The sequence below is a fragment of the Scomber japonicus genome, chromosome 21, assembly GCF_027409825.1.
Source record: "Scomber japonicus isolate fScoJap1 chromosome 21, fScoJap1.pri, whole genome shotgun sequence".
Classification (NCBI taxonomy): domain Eukaryota; kingdom Metazoa; phylum Chordata; class Actinopteri; order Scombriformes; family Scombridae; genus Scomber; species Scomber japonicus.
The window spans coordinates 5408608-5425918 of record NC_070598.1 but is presented as its reverse complement, the minus strand read 5'-3'; the positions used below and the strand labels follow the sequence as shown (position 1 = coordinate 5425918).

Genomic DNA, 17311 nt, shown 5'->3' with positions numbered 1-17311 from the left:
TAACATCCGTCCCGTCCCATAGACGGAACAGCGTGCGTTAAGTGGTTAAAGACATAAAACGGAGAGATAATATTGTAAAATTGTCAATTTAGAGATATTCTCACGGTTCAAACCTTAGTGATAGTTACAATGTGTGTGACATTACCGTAAAAACTATTGTTAGGTATTATTACGGTAAAAAAAACTAGTTATGTGTCATTACGGTAAAAACTACTGTTACGTGTCATTACGGTAAAAACTACCGTTAGGGGTCATTACGGTAAAAACTACTGTTCCTTGTCATTACGATAAAAACTACTGCTACCTGTCATTACAGTAAAACCTACTGTTATGTGTCAATACAGTAAAAACGACCGTTATGTGTCATTACGGTAAAAACGACCGTTATGTGCCATTACGGTAAACTACAAGGACAACTGCAGCCTGTGCTCAGTTCTGTAGGTTATTGAAGACACATATGACCAAATTACATTATTAAGATGGGCTCCTGTTCTTCTAATATTACTCTGCACTTTAAATACCCCGCTATTTGTCCTCTAAAGTTAAAATAAACTCGCCATTACTGTGTTTTTTCCGCTGGTTTCATTTACAGGCCTGAACTGTCGAACTGCTCTCGCTGCAGTCAAGAATCCAGATCGCGCATGCGCAGAGAGCGTCTTCGTCCTAGTCAGCCAGGCGAGGTGGGTGGGAGAGAAATGTGTCAAGCTGCTGTCAATGCATGTAAAAGCACTGGAAACTGGTTTTCTTCATTTCAAAATTAATTTAAAAAAATTGTAGCGTGATGAGTCATCTGCTTTTGTGAATTATGATAAGAAATAGATTTAAGTTTTTTTTTTATTCAAACAAGTATAAGAGAGTAAAATGATCAGGTTTCATTTCCTCAACAATGCAGCAAGGAAAAAAAGACATTTAAAATAGCAATAGATTAGAGTATAAACAACATGAAGAGTATTAAATATATAAGTGTATCTACTGTATGTATTCAAATGTAAGATAAGATTAGATAATCCTTTATTAGTCCCATGATGGATGAATAACAATAAGAATAAAGAACAATAAATTATAAGTAAGTACACAAGCAATAAAAAAATAGTAGTACAAAAGTCATATTGGTCTTGAGTGATGATATACCTGAGTTTGATATTGTTATTGCACAGATTTAAAGAGAAAAATATACATATATACATATTGTGTAGTTGAACTAAAAGTAGTAGTATACCTGTATGTAATTACTTATTATTACACTACAGTTAAGTTGCAATATATATATGCATGCTTTTGAAGAGAAACAGTGCCTTTTAACTGCAATCTTATATTTATGAGTAAATAAAGACTTACAATAGGTCAGGAAGTGGGTGCAATAAGCAACTGTGTGTATATAACATGCTGGACTTTTCCCTACTTTGTGGAGTCATGGTGGTTTAGTGTGATTTTAAAATACTCAACATTTAACCACAACATCTTAGGCAATACTAAGAAACTGTTACTAAAGATAGAAGCTGTTCTCTGAGAAAAAAAGAGGGTTTTTCTTCTTATTCCTTCAATTTAAGGCTGGGCAATATATCAATATTATATCAATATTGTGATATAGACTCGATATCATTGTATATTTTGGATATCATAATAGCATGATATGGCATTAGGGTTGTCTTTACCAACGTTGTCATTACATCCACATTACTGATGGTTATTTATCTAAAATCTCAATTTGTAAATCCGCAATATCAATATCTATCAATATCAAGGTATTTGGTCTAAAACATTGTGATATTTGATTTTGTCCATATTGTCCCTGCTCCACTTGAGTTCAATGTTTGAGCTTGACAACTTAAGACTGTTCTCACGCCCATTCGCAGGAAGTGTAAAGTTTCTCTGTGATTATTGTAAATCTAATTTTAAAGGGTGGGCCAGCAAGCATGATTTTCAGACATCACAACTGGTCTAGAAGCCAGTCATGGTTTTAATATTCAGCTTACACTAATGTGAGGTGGAAAGTTGAAGCTTGAAAATGGACTCTATAGTGAAGTAGGAGACGTCTTCTGTCCAGTGGTTAAACTTGTGAAATGAAATGTATTTGCTTATTCATAGTCATGTTTTAATGAGGGAGAGGGAGTAGATGCCATTTTAAGGGTTTTAAGGAATGTTTTATATAGAAACTGACGGCTTTCTCTTTGAAAGGAGCAAAAATCTCTATATCTTAACACTGCACACTTCACCACTTTCAAGAGACTCATCAAATCCTTAATTCAGCAACTAAAATGTACTTATGTCTAGTTTATATGTGTATCTTATAGTACCATGTACCATGTTTGGCCTTACTTGTGTTTATACAATATTTCAACTTTTTCTGACATTACAGCACATCTTATCTCTCTATTTGCTTGTTGTACTATAGATGCTTTAGACCCAATGTGCATTCAAGGATAACTCAATAAAATAAAATAAATGTCTTGAAAGAAAAGAAAAGAAAGGATACTGTGAAAAGTCTTAAAAATGAACAGTATGTGTGAGGGTTAAAAAAAAAAGATTTTTTTTTAATCTATAAAATTACATTTATTCTAACAGTATTCTTTCATATCCATCAAATTATGTAGTGCTACTTCTCTATTATAATAATGTTATTCATATATCACCTTTGAAAACTGTTTAAAAAGTGCTTTCACAAACAACAGAGAGCAGTAACAAGGCAAACATGTATTTACTCTAATTTTTTAGTAAACTTTTTGTTAATATTTTATCTCAATTTCATTCTTTGTAATTTATTTTAAGGCAAGGCAACTTTATTTATATAGCGCATTTCATACCCAATGGCAACTCAATGTGCAGTAAGAATTGGAAACAAAAACCATGAAAACATACATTTTGAAAAATAAAAACCAATAATAGCAAAAACATTGAAACATTAAAAAATACAATTAATAATACACTAATAAAATAAATAAATAAAAACAAAGTACAGAAAAATAGAAAGAGAGAAAAATAAAATAAAAACTAGGCTAGAATAGAGCATTAAGAGCAACAACAACAACAACAACAACAACAAGGAAAGATCATTGAATTATGCTTAGAAGAGGATTTTTTTTTTTATGTGTCGAGCTTTTCTTTTGAAAGTCACTTCCGGAAGCCGAACCCTCTCCGTCGTTCGAACTCGACGACACTCGGCTCTGTGTGCAGCTCCAGCCAGCAGCGGCCGAGGCAGGAGAAGAGTGGCGGCGAGTGTTTGTCTACGGCGGCGTTTTACCGTGCGAAAAAACACCAACTACAGCCGAAGAGGAGAGGACCAAACCCCGCTGGCTGCTCCAGACGACCTCAACAAACCATGGACTATGATCAAATTTAACCAGAGGCTTGTAACGGCGCGCTGTTTTGACGACAAGCGGCGTTTTTATTGAAACATCTGTAAGAGCATAATAATGAGGGCGTCCGCTATTCTTTACGGTGGTTTTTCCTTTTCCTGCGAGGTTTAAGTGAAGACGCAGTAGTGACACTATTTATATAAGTGCGTCGCTTTTTTTTTTAAAGAGGCATCCTCTCAAGGAATAGACGCACCGAAGAAGAGGGGACACCAGCCTGCAGAAATCTAAGGGTAATCCCCCTCCTCCCGTGGCCCCTGGGGAACAGTGAAGTCATTGGAGAAGTCACACGTCTTAATCATCTCGATAGTTTTTTTGTTTTTTGCAAGGAAAAAAAAATCAGCTTTTCCCCTCTTTCCATCATCCACTAGACTACCTCCCCTCCTCCTCTCTCTCTCTCTCTCTCTCTCTCTCTCTCTCTCTATCTCTCTCTCTCTCTCTCTCTTTTCTCTCATACACTCTCTCCTATGCTTTCTATCTTTTTTTTCTTTCCTTCCCAATCGTACATGGTTTTGTCCTTCTGAGCATTTATCGCCGACCCTCCCGTGGGCATTCTTCTTCCCCCCCTTCGTTTAAAGGATGCCGGATCAAATATCGGTGTCCGAGTTTCTCTCGGAGACGACAGAGGATTACAATTCCCCGACAACATCCAGCTTCACCACCCGACTGCAGAGCTGCAGGAACACCGTGAATGTGCTGGAGGAGGTAAGGGCCACCGAGAGATGCATGGATGGATGGATGGATGAATGGATGGATGCATGGATGGATGGATGAATGGAAGATGCCTCATTAAGCAAACACCACTAAATGCATCATATTTTATTAAAAGGGAGCTATATTACACCCCCCCCCCCTTTTCCCCCACACCTAACCTAACACTTGGGCATGTTGAGGTTAAAACACAAAGGTCAAGATGAGTTATGCATGCATTTAGGTGATTAGGTGATGTTTGACACCACTAAAAGCTTATTCTTATTATATTATCATGAAAACATATTAATAAAAATGCATATAACAGCACCTGTTGATGTGCAAGCTCCAAAAACATGCATTTAATGTGCAAAAAAAATGCACATTTCTCCACACAGTCCATACTCAGAGCTGCATGTCTATGTGTGTGGGAGTGTGTGTGTGTGTGTGTGGTCTGTCATAAGCTACTTTTGGGGACACATCTTTTTAGACTTATGGCAAATTAATTGGGGATGGCTTGTGCAATGAAGTGGTAGAAAGCTGATATTTGAATTAAATGAATGTAAGTCAATGTAATGTCCTCAGATGTGACCTAGGACAATGTGTGTGTGTGTGTGTGTGTGTGTGTGTGTGTGTGTGTGTGTGTGTGTGTGTGTGTGAAGGTGAACTCTCATCTTGTGCGTGTTTCTTGCCGGATAGAGTGACAACAGAGGAGAAAAGATGTGGAGGAGAAGGGGAGGGTGGGGGGGGTTGAAAGAGGAGTAAGGGGGGGGGGGGTGGAGAGGAGGGGGGGGGGTAGGTGGTTTGAGTAGAAAAAGAGTGCAAGGGAATAGGAGGATGTGCACTCAGGCCTGCAGCTCTCTGTGTTCACTATTACATAACTCACAGCTTCAGAGCATGCTGCCAGGCTGTAGCAGTGTGTGTGTGTGTGTATGTATGTATGCATGTGTGTGTGTGTGTGTGTGAGAGAGAGAGACACACACACACACACACACACAAGGAGAGAGAGAGAGAAACCTCTTCTTCTAGTCACCGGCAGTCAGATCTGGATTTAGCTGTTTGGAGGATTATAAAGATTCCTCAGTGTCGCCGCTGCACTTAAATCTGAATTTACAGCACACACACACACACACACACACACAAGCATACACACACACACACACACAAACACACACACACAGCCGCCTTCTTGCCGTCTTGTGAGGTTTTCCATGCCGTGTCACCTATGATCATGTAGGTGGAGTGTAATCAGGTCATGCAGGTGGAGTTTTTTTAACGTGCCCCCCCCCCCCTCTTTCCCCCCCTCCTCTCCCAACATCACCACCACCATCATCATCATCATCATCATCATCATCATTATAATCATCACTGGCTATTAAATGGAGCATCAAAACCAGGGAGGCATACACCTTCTCTGTTCCTGGCTCGAGCCAAAACGTGACCTCATTTCCACCACTTTAAAACACATTTAGCTGCGGATTTGAAAAAAGAGAAAAAAAAACACACACACACACACACACACACACACACACACACACACACACACACACACACACACAGAACCCTGTCAGGCTTGCAGCTACACTGTTTTAGTTCAGTGTAATCTGCTATGTAGGGCAGAAACAAATTGACCAAAAATAACTTTTTCATTTATGCTTTTTTTGAGTTTATTTGTAGTTAAGCGACTGCAGCAGGATCAGTTTGTTTTAAAAAAGAAAGCAAAAAACTCTTTTCAACACACTTAACAAGCTACTTCAACTCACAATCAGCGCTCTTACATCACTTCCAAATTCCAACTTCCTTCCTTTATAAGTTTATATTATAACAGATTTTAGCTCTTGGGTGATAAAAATGATAGCACCGGTGATTCATACCGTCACATAAATGAATGCAAACTGCTTTAAAAGGCATCAAGTTTGGTTGCATGATCAAAAAAGTGTCCTCAGCCTCAGATCATATGTTTGGATAATGGAGTATTTAACAGGTGTGACGTCCGGTTTGCACGATAAGAGAAGCAGCTGGAGGAAGAAAAGGTGCAGAAAGTGTTGATTAACCCTCCTGTTGTCCTCGAGTCAAGTAAGGAAGGGAGGAAGAAGGAAGGAAAGGAGGAAGGAGGGAGGCAGGGAGGGAAGGAGGAAGAAGGAAGGAAAGGAGGGAGGGAGGGAGGGAAGGAAGGAAGGAAAAGAGGGAGGAAGAAGGAAGGAAGGAAGGAAAAGAGGGAGGAAGAAGGAAGGAAGGAAGGAAAAGAGGGAGGAAGAAGGAAGGAAAGGAGGGAGGGAGGAAGGAAGGTAGGAGGGAGGCAGGAAAGAAGGAAGGAAGGAAAGGAGGGAGGAAGGAAGGAAAGAAGGAGGGAAGAAAGGAAGGAAGGAAAGAAGGAGGGAAGGACAGAAGGAAGGAAGGAAAGAAGGACAGAGGGAAGGACAGAAGGAAGGAAGGAAAGAAGGACAGAAGGAAGGAAGGAAGGAAAGAAGGAGGGAAGGACAGAAGGAAGGAAGGAAGGAAAGAAGGACAGAAGGAAGGAAGAAAAGGAGGAAAGAAGGACAGAAGGAAGGAAGGAAAGAAGGAACAGTCAAAACAGACGGGGTCAATCTGACCCGGGAGGACGACAGGAGGGTTAATAAGCATGTTTAATATCATCTTTGAGCCTCGATGAGTTAAAAAAGTTCAATTCAGCTTTTTTCCCTCCTAAAAAATACGTCATTAAAAAGCATCAGTAGTTATATTTCAAGTTTTTCCAACCCTAATCGGAATAATAGAAGTTTTTTTTTAAACTTTTTTTTAAACCAAAACAGAGCCGAGGCCGTGGTCTGTGTTTATTCTCAGTTTTCTTTCTGTCTGCTGACTGTAACAAGGAAAAGGGCTCGCATCATGAATCACCTCTCTGGCTCTGAGCCTCCGAACCGAGAGACTGCAGCACTAAACGAAAAACATCTGTTGGGGTGGTGGTGGTGGTGGTGGTGGTGGTGGAGGTGGGGGGTAGAGGGGAGGGGGTGTAGGGGGGGGCGGCCGCCATGTGCGCTCGGGCTTCAGTAGCCGCTCTGGAATTTTTTTTTCTTCTCTTCTTTTTTTTTGCACAGAAAGAGAGAAAAAGAGAAAGAGAAAGAGAGAAGAGGAGATCACATGACAAGGGGAAAGACCATTATGTTGGCACCAAAGCACAACCAACATGCTCCTCTGCTGTTTTAACCCCCCCCCCACCCCTCCCACCCCCCCACCACCCCGCCACCCCCCCCCTCCGAAAAAAAAAGAGGCAAGATGCTCCTTTTTAAAACATGTCGGTTCGGTGAGGATAATCTGCAGGAGAGAACTGGGATACATCCTTTTTTAAACACACACACACACACACACACACACACACACACACACACACACACACACACACACACAGGCAAGCCAGAGCCCAAAGCCACAAATACTGTTAGATTAGTGTGTGTTTAATATAAAATTAGCTACCCTGTTTGATCTCTGCAGAGACATGCAGGGACTCACTTGCATCATGCATCCTGCAGAGAGAGAGAGAGAGAGAGAGAGACATAGAGAGAGAGAGAGAGAGAGAGGAGTGATATTTTGCCTTTCGGCGTCTCGTTGCCTGAAGAAGAGTCGGTTTCTAAATGTCCCGGATTTCTGCTGAGCTCTACGAGTTCCTGTCCTCAAAGTTAAACTTAAAACCCTCTTCTTTTTTTTTTTTCTTTTTTTTTTCTCCGAGTCATTTCCGAGATATGTTGACAAGGTAAATTATGCAAAGGTACAGCGTGAATATTTAATACTGTAACTTGAGGATGTGTGTGTGTGTGTGTGTGTGTGTGTGTGTGTGTGTGTGTGTGTGTGTGTGTGTGTGGAGGTGGTGGAAGTTGTCATTATTGCGTGCTTCCACAAAAGAAAGAGCATGGTATCGTTTTTTTTTAAATTCAGCACCACACACATCAATTATTGATCCCTGCGGTAATGACACAAAAGTATCCATGACTCACCAGCCTCCACCCTGTAACGCTCTCTCTCTCTCTCTCTCTCTCTCTCTCTCTCCCTCTCTCTCTTTCTCTCTATCCATCTCTCTCTCTCTCTTTCTCTCTATCTATCTCTCTCTCTTTCTCTCTCTCTCTATCTCCATCTTTCTCTCTCTTTCTCTTTCTCTCTCTCTCTCTCTCTGTCTCCGTCTCTCTCTCTGTCTCTCTCTCTCTCTCTCTATCTTTCTCTCACTCGCTCTCGCTCTCGCTCTCTCCCTCTCTGTCTCTCTCTCTCCCTCTTTCTCTCTCTCTCCCTCTCTCTCTCTCTCTCTCTCTCTCCTCTCTCTCTCTCTCTCTCTCTCTCTGCCCGCGGCGGCACTCAAAGATGTTTATTGTTTACGTTTGGATCAGTGCAGAAATATGAAAACCGATGAGCAGCGGAGGTGAAGAGAGAGATACAGTCTTTTGTGTGTGGGTAGAAGAGCGGAAATTGACGAATATATCTGTGTTTTATTTTGGTGACATCTTTTGTGGCCTTTTCTTTTTAGCACTAAATATCCTCAGAAATCTGTGTGGAGCTCACTTCTCACTTCTTATCTGTTGGTGACGTTCGAGCTTCTAAATTCGGTGATTATTTACACTAGTTGTCTGTTCAGATGCGTAGAGATGAAGGTTAAAACTAGGCTTTACACCGATTTGATCGACTATATTGGATCGATCGATATTTAGCATTTTATGAAATTAGTGAGATCGGCTGTGATGTCTTAATTCGCCGATCCGATCAATGTCGTCATGTTGAAACTTTTTGCAGATGGCTTTATCTGTCTCATTTACTCTGAAGAAGTTCCACACCACCGACATGTTTGTTTGAATCCGACAGCTAGTTTTGAAGACTGACTATTAAGTTTCTCTGTGTAGGATTTTGTTTAGAGGGACAAAGATTCTTCACATCTCCAGCTCTATATTAATATTCTGAGTCTCTACTGGAATATCTTTAACATGATTTATAATTAAAAACTCCTTATTTATCTTCTACTGGTCCTTTATGCAGCCGCTCAGTTCAGCCTCTTTCTAAAACAGGCCGTTTTAGCTCCTGTCTCTTTAAGACCCCCCTTAGCAACCGCCTTAGCAACCACGGAACACAGCCTTTAGCAACCACCTTAGCAACCACGGAACACAGCCTTTAGCAACCACCTTAGCAATCAAAGCTTCTACATAAACTAACTATAGCAGCAGGATTTCACTTATTTTTCTCCTTCTTTACTCCAAATCTTCAATTTCTCAAATCACATCCGTACATGTTGGAGCTGAAACGATGTGACGGACAATAAAGTTTTTTGAATCTTGAATCTTTAGCTGTCGGATTCAAACAAACATGTCGGGGTGTTGTGGGCAGACAGATAAAACACAAGCTATTTAACAATCTGTGCAACACTAAAGAACCTTGTGGTAATTATTATTTGATGGTAAATAAGATCTGAAGTAACTGTATTGATCCCCTTTAGGAGAAATTGACATGGCAGTACAGTGAAAAAAAAAGTAGCAGCGTAAAGATAAAAGTGATAAAATGAATGAAATAAAATACTGTATACAATCTGCAATATATATATAAATGTACAGTGTGCATAAAATTAACAAAGTAAGATAAAGTAAATGTCCACATGTTCTAGAAACAGTGTAAAACCTGAGAATTGGTTATAAAAAGTGTTAAATTTAGACTTAAAACGGAGAAAAGCAAGAAAATATTTGGCATTTTTTATCGACTAGTGATGTCTGGATGAAGCCTCATATCTCAGCAGCTACTGACATTTACTGCTTTATAATGGCTTTTTAATTCTTATTAATCGGAGCTCTTTATTCGCCATAAACTACAATAAAATTGGACAAAGGCAGGATTTCTTTTATGATGTCATGACCCTCAAAACCAATCTGACCCTTTTTGGCCTCATACTACTGCTTAACTTTAAAAAAAGCAGAATCTGTATATCTGTATTATCTTAGCATGTTGTTGGTTGCGTCCAAGACTTTAGTAATGAAGTGTGTCATGAGCATCGCAGCTGTTACGTCTTCTTTGCTACCTGGAAATAACATTTGAATGTCAGAAAATGGTGAAAAATGTTGATGTGTGTTTCCCTAAAGCACGAGATGCAACCTCTCATGTCCAGACTAAACAGAACAGGAGCCAAAGATATTCAGTTTATTATCATAGAGGACTAAAGAAACCTGAAATATTCACATTTATGGAGATGAAACCACAGAATTTCATCATAAAAAACTCAAATCTGATATAATGTTGATCTTTTTATTATTATTATTTTTATTATTATTTTTTTCATTATTATTATTTTATGTTTATTATTATTTTTTTATTATTTTTTTAAAATAATAATAATTATTTTTTATTATTATTATTATTATTATTATTATTTTTATTACTATTATTATTATTAGCACTAACCACAAGCTACAGCTGATATTTGGTCCTAAACTAAAGCATTGGATGACAAGTTTTGACAGTTTATCCTCCAGAGACGATGAATATTTGCACCAATTTTCATGCTAATCCCGCTAATAGTCTGATTTATAGACATCGCCACCTATAGAGACATAAAAAAAACAACTAAAATTAACATTTATTACATTTCTGTTGGTTTTATATCATTTCTGAAATAGTGGAGTTTGCTGAAAATGTATAAATTCCAACAAACAGCAATTCTTTACTCTTTTGTTTCTTTTACTATATCACCTTTAAAAAGTCAGATTGTAACTTCCGTATAATTCACAAAGCTTTGTCATTTCATGTATATTCATAAAGTGGAAGAAACAAGAAGAGACACAAAGTTAAAATGCCAAAAACTGATCAAAGTTTTTACTTCACATAGCAGCTGTATTGGTACTGAAATAGGCAGGTATGTAATAGTTAACCTGATCTTCAAATATATCAACATATCTTTAATTTAATTGACATAAACTACATGAAAAATGCACCTTTCTTTCCAAACCAATCAAAGAAAAGAAGAGCAAACACAATTATTTTCCATCCAGCTGCAGAAAAACAGAAAATCTTTATAAATCCCAACAAATAACAAACGTATTACTCTTTTTTTTATTATCACATTCACCTTTTTATGACCTTTTTAAGCCTTTTAAAGCTAGATAGTAACTTCCATATGATTCACAAAGCTTTGGCAGCAGTCATGTGACGCTGTGTTTGGATAAAGTGGAAAAAACAAAAAGAGACACAAAGTTAAAATACCAAAAACTGATCAAAATGTTTACTTCATGTCGCCATTATATTAATAATCAGATAGGCAGGCATGTAATAGTTAACTTTCTCAACAAATATATCAACATATCTGTAATTTAATTGACATAAATTACATGTAAAATTCACTTTTTTTCTCCCAACGTCAAAGAAAAGAAAAGCAAACACAATAAATCCCAACAAACAGCCAAAGTTTTACTCTTTTTTTATCTTTTTCTATCACCTCTTTATGACCTTTTTAAAAAGTCAGATAGTAACTTCCGTATCATTCATGGAGCTTTGGCAATAATCAGAAAGGCAGGCATTATAATAGTTAACTTTCTCTTCAAATATATCAACATATCTTTAATTTAATTGACATAAACTACTACTTTTTTTCTCCAAACATGAGAGCAAACTCAATATCTTTCCATCCAGCTGCAGAAAAACAGAAAATCTGACGTTTGCTTTGAATGAAAACTGAACATTAGCAGCAGACACTTGCAAGAGGAGGAAGAGGAGGAGGAGGAGGAGGAGGAGGAGGTGCTGGTAGTGGTGTTTAGAGGGGCGGAGGTTATGTATTGTATTGTCTCCTCTCCCCTTCCCCTTCCTCTACCCCCCACAGATGGTACTTTGCGTCATCGGGTTTGCTTTTCCTCGACCACAGAGAGCCATAGCAGCGATACAAGGGAAACCCTTACTGCATCGGCATTCCTTTGAGCATGCCTCTCACACCACATCACATGGGCCGGAGCAGAAAAAATGTTGACTTTTCACAGTCGCTCTATTCAAGCGTGGCTGAGCCTGACCTAATAGGCAGAGAGGCCTTTTATATATCTCCCCTTTTTTTTAACAAACTTTTATATAACCACCTATTCAATCCAAGCATGTCAGAGTAGTACGATTTAAAGGCTGCTGATGCTTTTCCTGTGTGTGGAAAAAATAATACCAACAAAAAAAAACTGAGCCACTGCATATTTATATTGGACTGAGATTGGCCTGGAGTCGTCATTTGTTTATTCTCACATTGTAAAAAGATCCATTTAAAAAAGAAAAAGAAAGAAAAAAAAAGAAGTTAAATATTATTGGCAAGAGCAAACTTACATTCCTGCTACTCTTTTTTTTTAAATATCTCATGATTATTTATATTTTATTGGAGCTGCTGGAACAAAATTGTCTTTTTTTTATTTAACCCTCCTGTTGTCCTCAAGTCAAGGAAGGAAGGGAGGAAAGAGGGAGGAAAGGAGGGAGGAAGGAAGGATGGAAGGGAGGAAGGAAGAAGGAAGGAGGGCAGGAAGGAAGGAAGGAGAAAGGAAAAGAGGAAGTGAGGAAAGAAGGGAGGAGGGAGGGAAGAAAGAAGGAAGGAGGGAGGGAGGGAAGGAAAGAAGGAAGGACAAAAGGAAGGAAGGAACAGTCAGAAAGGAAAGAAGGAAGCGAGGAAGGAAGGTAGGAGGGAGGGAGGAAAGAAGGAAGGAAGGAAAGGAGGGAGGAAGGAAGTATGGAAGGGAGGAGGGAAGAAGGAAGGAGGGCAGGAAGGCGGGAAGGAAGGAAGAAAGGAATGAAGGAAGGAAGGAAGGAGAAAGGAAGGGAGGAAAGAAGGTAGGAGGAAGGGAGGAGAAAGGAAAAGAGGAAGGGAGGAAAGAAGGTTAGAGGAAAGAAGGACAGAGGAAAGAAGGAAGTGAGGAAGGAAGGTAGGAGGGAGGGAGGAAAGAAGGAAGGACAAAAGGAAGGAAGGAAAAAGAGAGGAAAGGAAGAAAGGAAGGAAGGAAGGAAGGAACAGTCAAAACAGACGGGGTCAATTTGACCCGGGAGGACGGGACAGGAAGGTTAATAAAGGAGCCAAGAGGAGGTCGCTGGGTCTGAGCCATCGCCTCTCGCCTCTTGGCTCATTCCTGCTCTTTTAATAAGTGGAGTACGCACGTTCACAAAGCTGCTGTTGTATTTTAGTGTCTTTCTTCTCAACAGTATTATTTGGCCTATCGGACTATCACGGACTTATTTGAGACATTTCTGGCGTTGAACGACACCCTGAAAGCTCCGCTGACTGATAACAACAGTAATAATAGTATCAGTGATGATTTCGTGCTTCTCCTTTTCTCTTCTTGGTGTTTTAACCACAACGCACTTCAACATCTGATATGAGTTTCTCTATTCTGCTGTTAGTTTAACCTTCCTGTCGTCCTCCCGGGTCAAATTGACCCCGTCTGTTTTGAGTGTTCCTTCTGTCCTCCCTTCCTTTCCTTTCTTCCTTCCTTCTTTCCTTCCTCCCTTCCTTCTTTCCTCCCTTCTTTCCTTCCTTCCTTCCTCCTTCTCTCTTTCTTTCCTACCTCCCTCCTTCTTTCCTTCCCTCCCTCCTTCCTCCCTTCCTTCTTTCCTCTGTCCTTCTTTCCTTCCTTCCTCTTTTCCTTTCTCTCTGCCTCCCTCCCTCCTTCTTTCCTTCCTTCCCTCCTTTCTCCCTCCCTTCCTTCCTCCTTTCCTCCCTCCTTTCCTCCCTCCCTTCCTTTCCTTCCTTCTTCCTCCCTTCCATCCTTCCTTCCTCCTTTCCTCCCTCCCTTCCTTTCCTTCCTTCTTCCTCCCTTCCATCGTTCCTTCCTCCTTTCCTCCCTCCCTTCCTTTCCTTCCTTCTTCCTTCCTTCCTTCTTCCTCCCTCCCTTTCTTGACTCGAGGACAACAGGAGGGTTAAATGTCAAAGATGCTCTACTACACATGATAATAAAAACATAAAGTACAAACAATATGCATTGAAATATAATAAAGGAAGTGAAGAAGAAGACTGCTGCATAGTTTAAAATACGCAGAGATAGAGAGAGAGAGAGATGAGTTCATGTGTTCAAACTGCTTATATTATAACTTCTTATCCAAAAAAAACAAATAAAAGCCCAAATATATATCCAAAGTGTCATCTTTTTATGAGCTAATAAAAGCAGATTTGTGACAATGCATGTTTTAACAAATCAAATGGTTTTATTTAAGCTGCAGAAGAAGAAGCCGTAGAGGACGACTTCATATAAATTCAAAAAATCACCAAATTTGGGAAATATAGTGGGATTTTTTTTGTTTTATAATAAAAAAAACTCCACAGGGCTCCGTTAAAGATAAGAAATGCCTTCAATGGGTTTTTTTAAGAGTCACATGATGAGCTTTTAGTAGAAAAATGCTGTAAGTAAACAACCAAATAGTGTTTATAATAATATATCAGTGGGGCATGTTTAAATATATTTGCTTTTTGTTTGTTTATTTATGCACAAAAGTGGTGTTTATCTTCAGATTGAGAGGCTAATTGGATAATAAAACAACATCTGATATAATAAACTATGACTGAGAATCTACACAAACAGTGAAACAGAAACACTATGTGTGGTTTAAATTCGCTTCAAGTTGTTTTAGTTGTAGATCGGATCAGCTGGAGGGATGACAAACAACTCTAGTAAGATTTGCACATGTTTCTTTATTGTAACTCTAACCTTAATTTACCCTTAATTTAACCTTAATTTAACCTTAATCTAACCCAGGGATGTCCAAACTACTCCATAAAGGGTTCATGTGGCTGCAGGTTTTCATTGAGCACACCAGGCTTGACTCATTTACTGACTGATCTCAGGCTTCAGACAGCTGATTGGGACAAAAACCTGCAGGCAACGATTCTCCTTTATGGAATAGTCTGGATGAGCCAGATCTAATCTAACCCTAACCTATAGGCCTAACATAACCTTAACCTTAACTTACCTTAACTTAACCAAACCTAGCCTAGCTTAATTTAGACTATAGGCCTAACATAAGGTGGACCTTAACCTTACCATACCTTCACCTTTGCCTAGCCTAGCCTAGCCTAACCTAACCTAACCTTACTTAGCCTAGCTTAGCCTATAGGCCTAACATAACCTGGACCTTAACCTTAATTTAACCAAACCTAGCCTAGCTTATTTTAGCCTATAGGCCTAACATAACCTGGACCATAACCTTACCATACCTTAACGTGACCTAACCTAGCCTAACGTGACCTGGACTTTAACTTAACCTTACCTTTACCTAACCTAGCCTGGCCTAGCTTAGCTTAGCCTATAGGCCTAACATAACCTGGACCTTTACCTTACTATACCTTAACCTGACCTAATCTAGCCTAGCTTCAGCCTTAACCTAACCTAATTTAGCCTACAAGCCTAACGTAACGTGGACCTTAACCTCACCAAACCTACCTTAACATTTAACATTGCCCTAATCTAACCCAACCTAGCCTAAGCCTCAGTCTTTACCTAACCTAACTTTAGCCTTAAAATGTAACCTAACCTAATGTAACTTAGCCTTAACCTTAACATGATCTATAACCTCAACCCTAGTTTGATTTCAATTAAATTTAGATGAACTGGTCCGCTCTTCTATTATTTACCTCGTTTGACTGGAAACTACCTGCACATCATATTAAAGGGTTGTTAATAGCTAAAGATGCTAATGTTTGTCTTGTTGGGGAATGACGTATACTTAAATTAACACTTTTTGTACCATGTTGCTGTCTGTATTTTGGAGGATTTTAAAAATATGTTGCTGTATTGTAGGTTTAAATTTGAACCACTGATATATCCTGCAAATGGATCAAATTACTAGTTTGCTTGCTTACTTTTTTACTTTTATCTTTCTTTTTCTCTCCGTGTCCTTGCTTGATTCGGTTTGATATTTTTGGGGCCTGCTTTTAGAAACTCTCCCACCCCAAAACTGCCAGAAAACGAGGCAAAACACTATGAATAATTCAAAAGAAGATGTAGAGAGAGAGAGAGAGAGAGGGAGAGAGAGAGAGGAGTTTTTATCAGACTCTGCTTTACATAACAAAACTGAGTGCCGGCTATTTAAGGCTCCACTCTGCAACATTTGCAACCGAGGAGCAGCAGCTGTGTCAGATTCAATTATTAATGAAGTTGTGGCTTTTTATTCATCATCATTTGTCCCTTGTGTCACTAAACCCACTGAATCATACGGTTGTTGGGTGAATGGGAGGGTTTTTTCTCTTGTCCCTTGGTATACCGTTACTCACATGACATCTTGTTCCAGTAGAAAAACATCCGAGTGGTCATCTGTAAGGTCCTCCATCTTTGATTTGGAAATGTTTAAGTGCTAACCGAGCGGTCGTTGCTATTTCCCAGAGATCACTTGGTAATTAAACAGCGTCACTAACACTGTGATGTTTGTGTTTCCTTTGATTTCCTCTTAATGAAGTTTGACTTTTTTTGGAGATAAAATTTTAATCACCTGCTGCTGCTGCCACGGATCAGTTTCATCAGTTAGTAGCGACGCAGCAAAACTGACTTTTTTTAACCAACTGTTGCTTTAAATGAACTAAAATACTTCCTCATTAGTTGAAACACTCAATAAACTGGTTCAATTCCACAGTTTATATTCTATAATACATGAAACTATTACTAACAGTAGTCAGGTGATGCTGTTCATTGAGTTAAAAGAAGAGGTAGGAAGTTAAAATGGATAATGGGAACTGTGTGCTAGCATAAAGCGTGGTATCTACCAATGGTAAACCCTACTAGCTTATGCTAACTTTCTGTCATGTCAGCAGAATTGGAAGAAAAGGAAAAACTGACATGGATATTTTCTGACACGGGAGCTTTTACACCGCATCCTGACATACAGCGAGCAAGCGATCCGGTGACGAAATCTTGTGCGAAACTGTCCTGATATGCAGCATGACGATTTTATTGCGAGCGTGTCAGGAAAGGCTGATTGAAAGCTTATGCATTTTAATCACTTTTTCTCGCTCGGGTCGCTGTATGTCAGGATGCAGTGTTAGTTATTATTCTCAGACATTTACACTCATGTAGTCACACCAGCTAAATTAGCTGTTTCATTGTGTTAGATACCTGTAATGTTCATTATAGGGCTGCAACTAATGATTATGTTATGTATGGATTATTCTGTCATGTTTTTTTTCTCAATTTGATTCGTTGTTTGGTCCACAAAATGTCAGAAAATTGTGAAAAATAACGATCACCGTCTTGTGTTTTGTCATAACAAACAGTCCACAATGCCGAGATCTTTCATTTATTATCATAGAGGACAAAAGAAACTAGAAAATATTA

General features: G+C 39.1%; 1 protein-coding gene across 1 annotated transcript in view; it reads left to right on the top strand.

The window, feature by feature from the left end:
• The first annotated feature begins 3932 nt into the window (after positions 1–3932).
• Positions 3933–17311, top strand: part of asap1b (ArfGAP with SH3 domain, ankyrin repeat and PH domain 1b) — a 41527-nt gene continuing 28148 nt past the window's right edge. The window contains exon 1 of the mRNA XM_053342837.1: positions 3933–4058. Coding sequence (XP_053198812.1) covers positions 3933–4058 — 126 coding nt within the window. The remainder of the gene's footprint in view (positions 4059–17311) is intronic.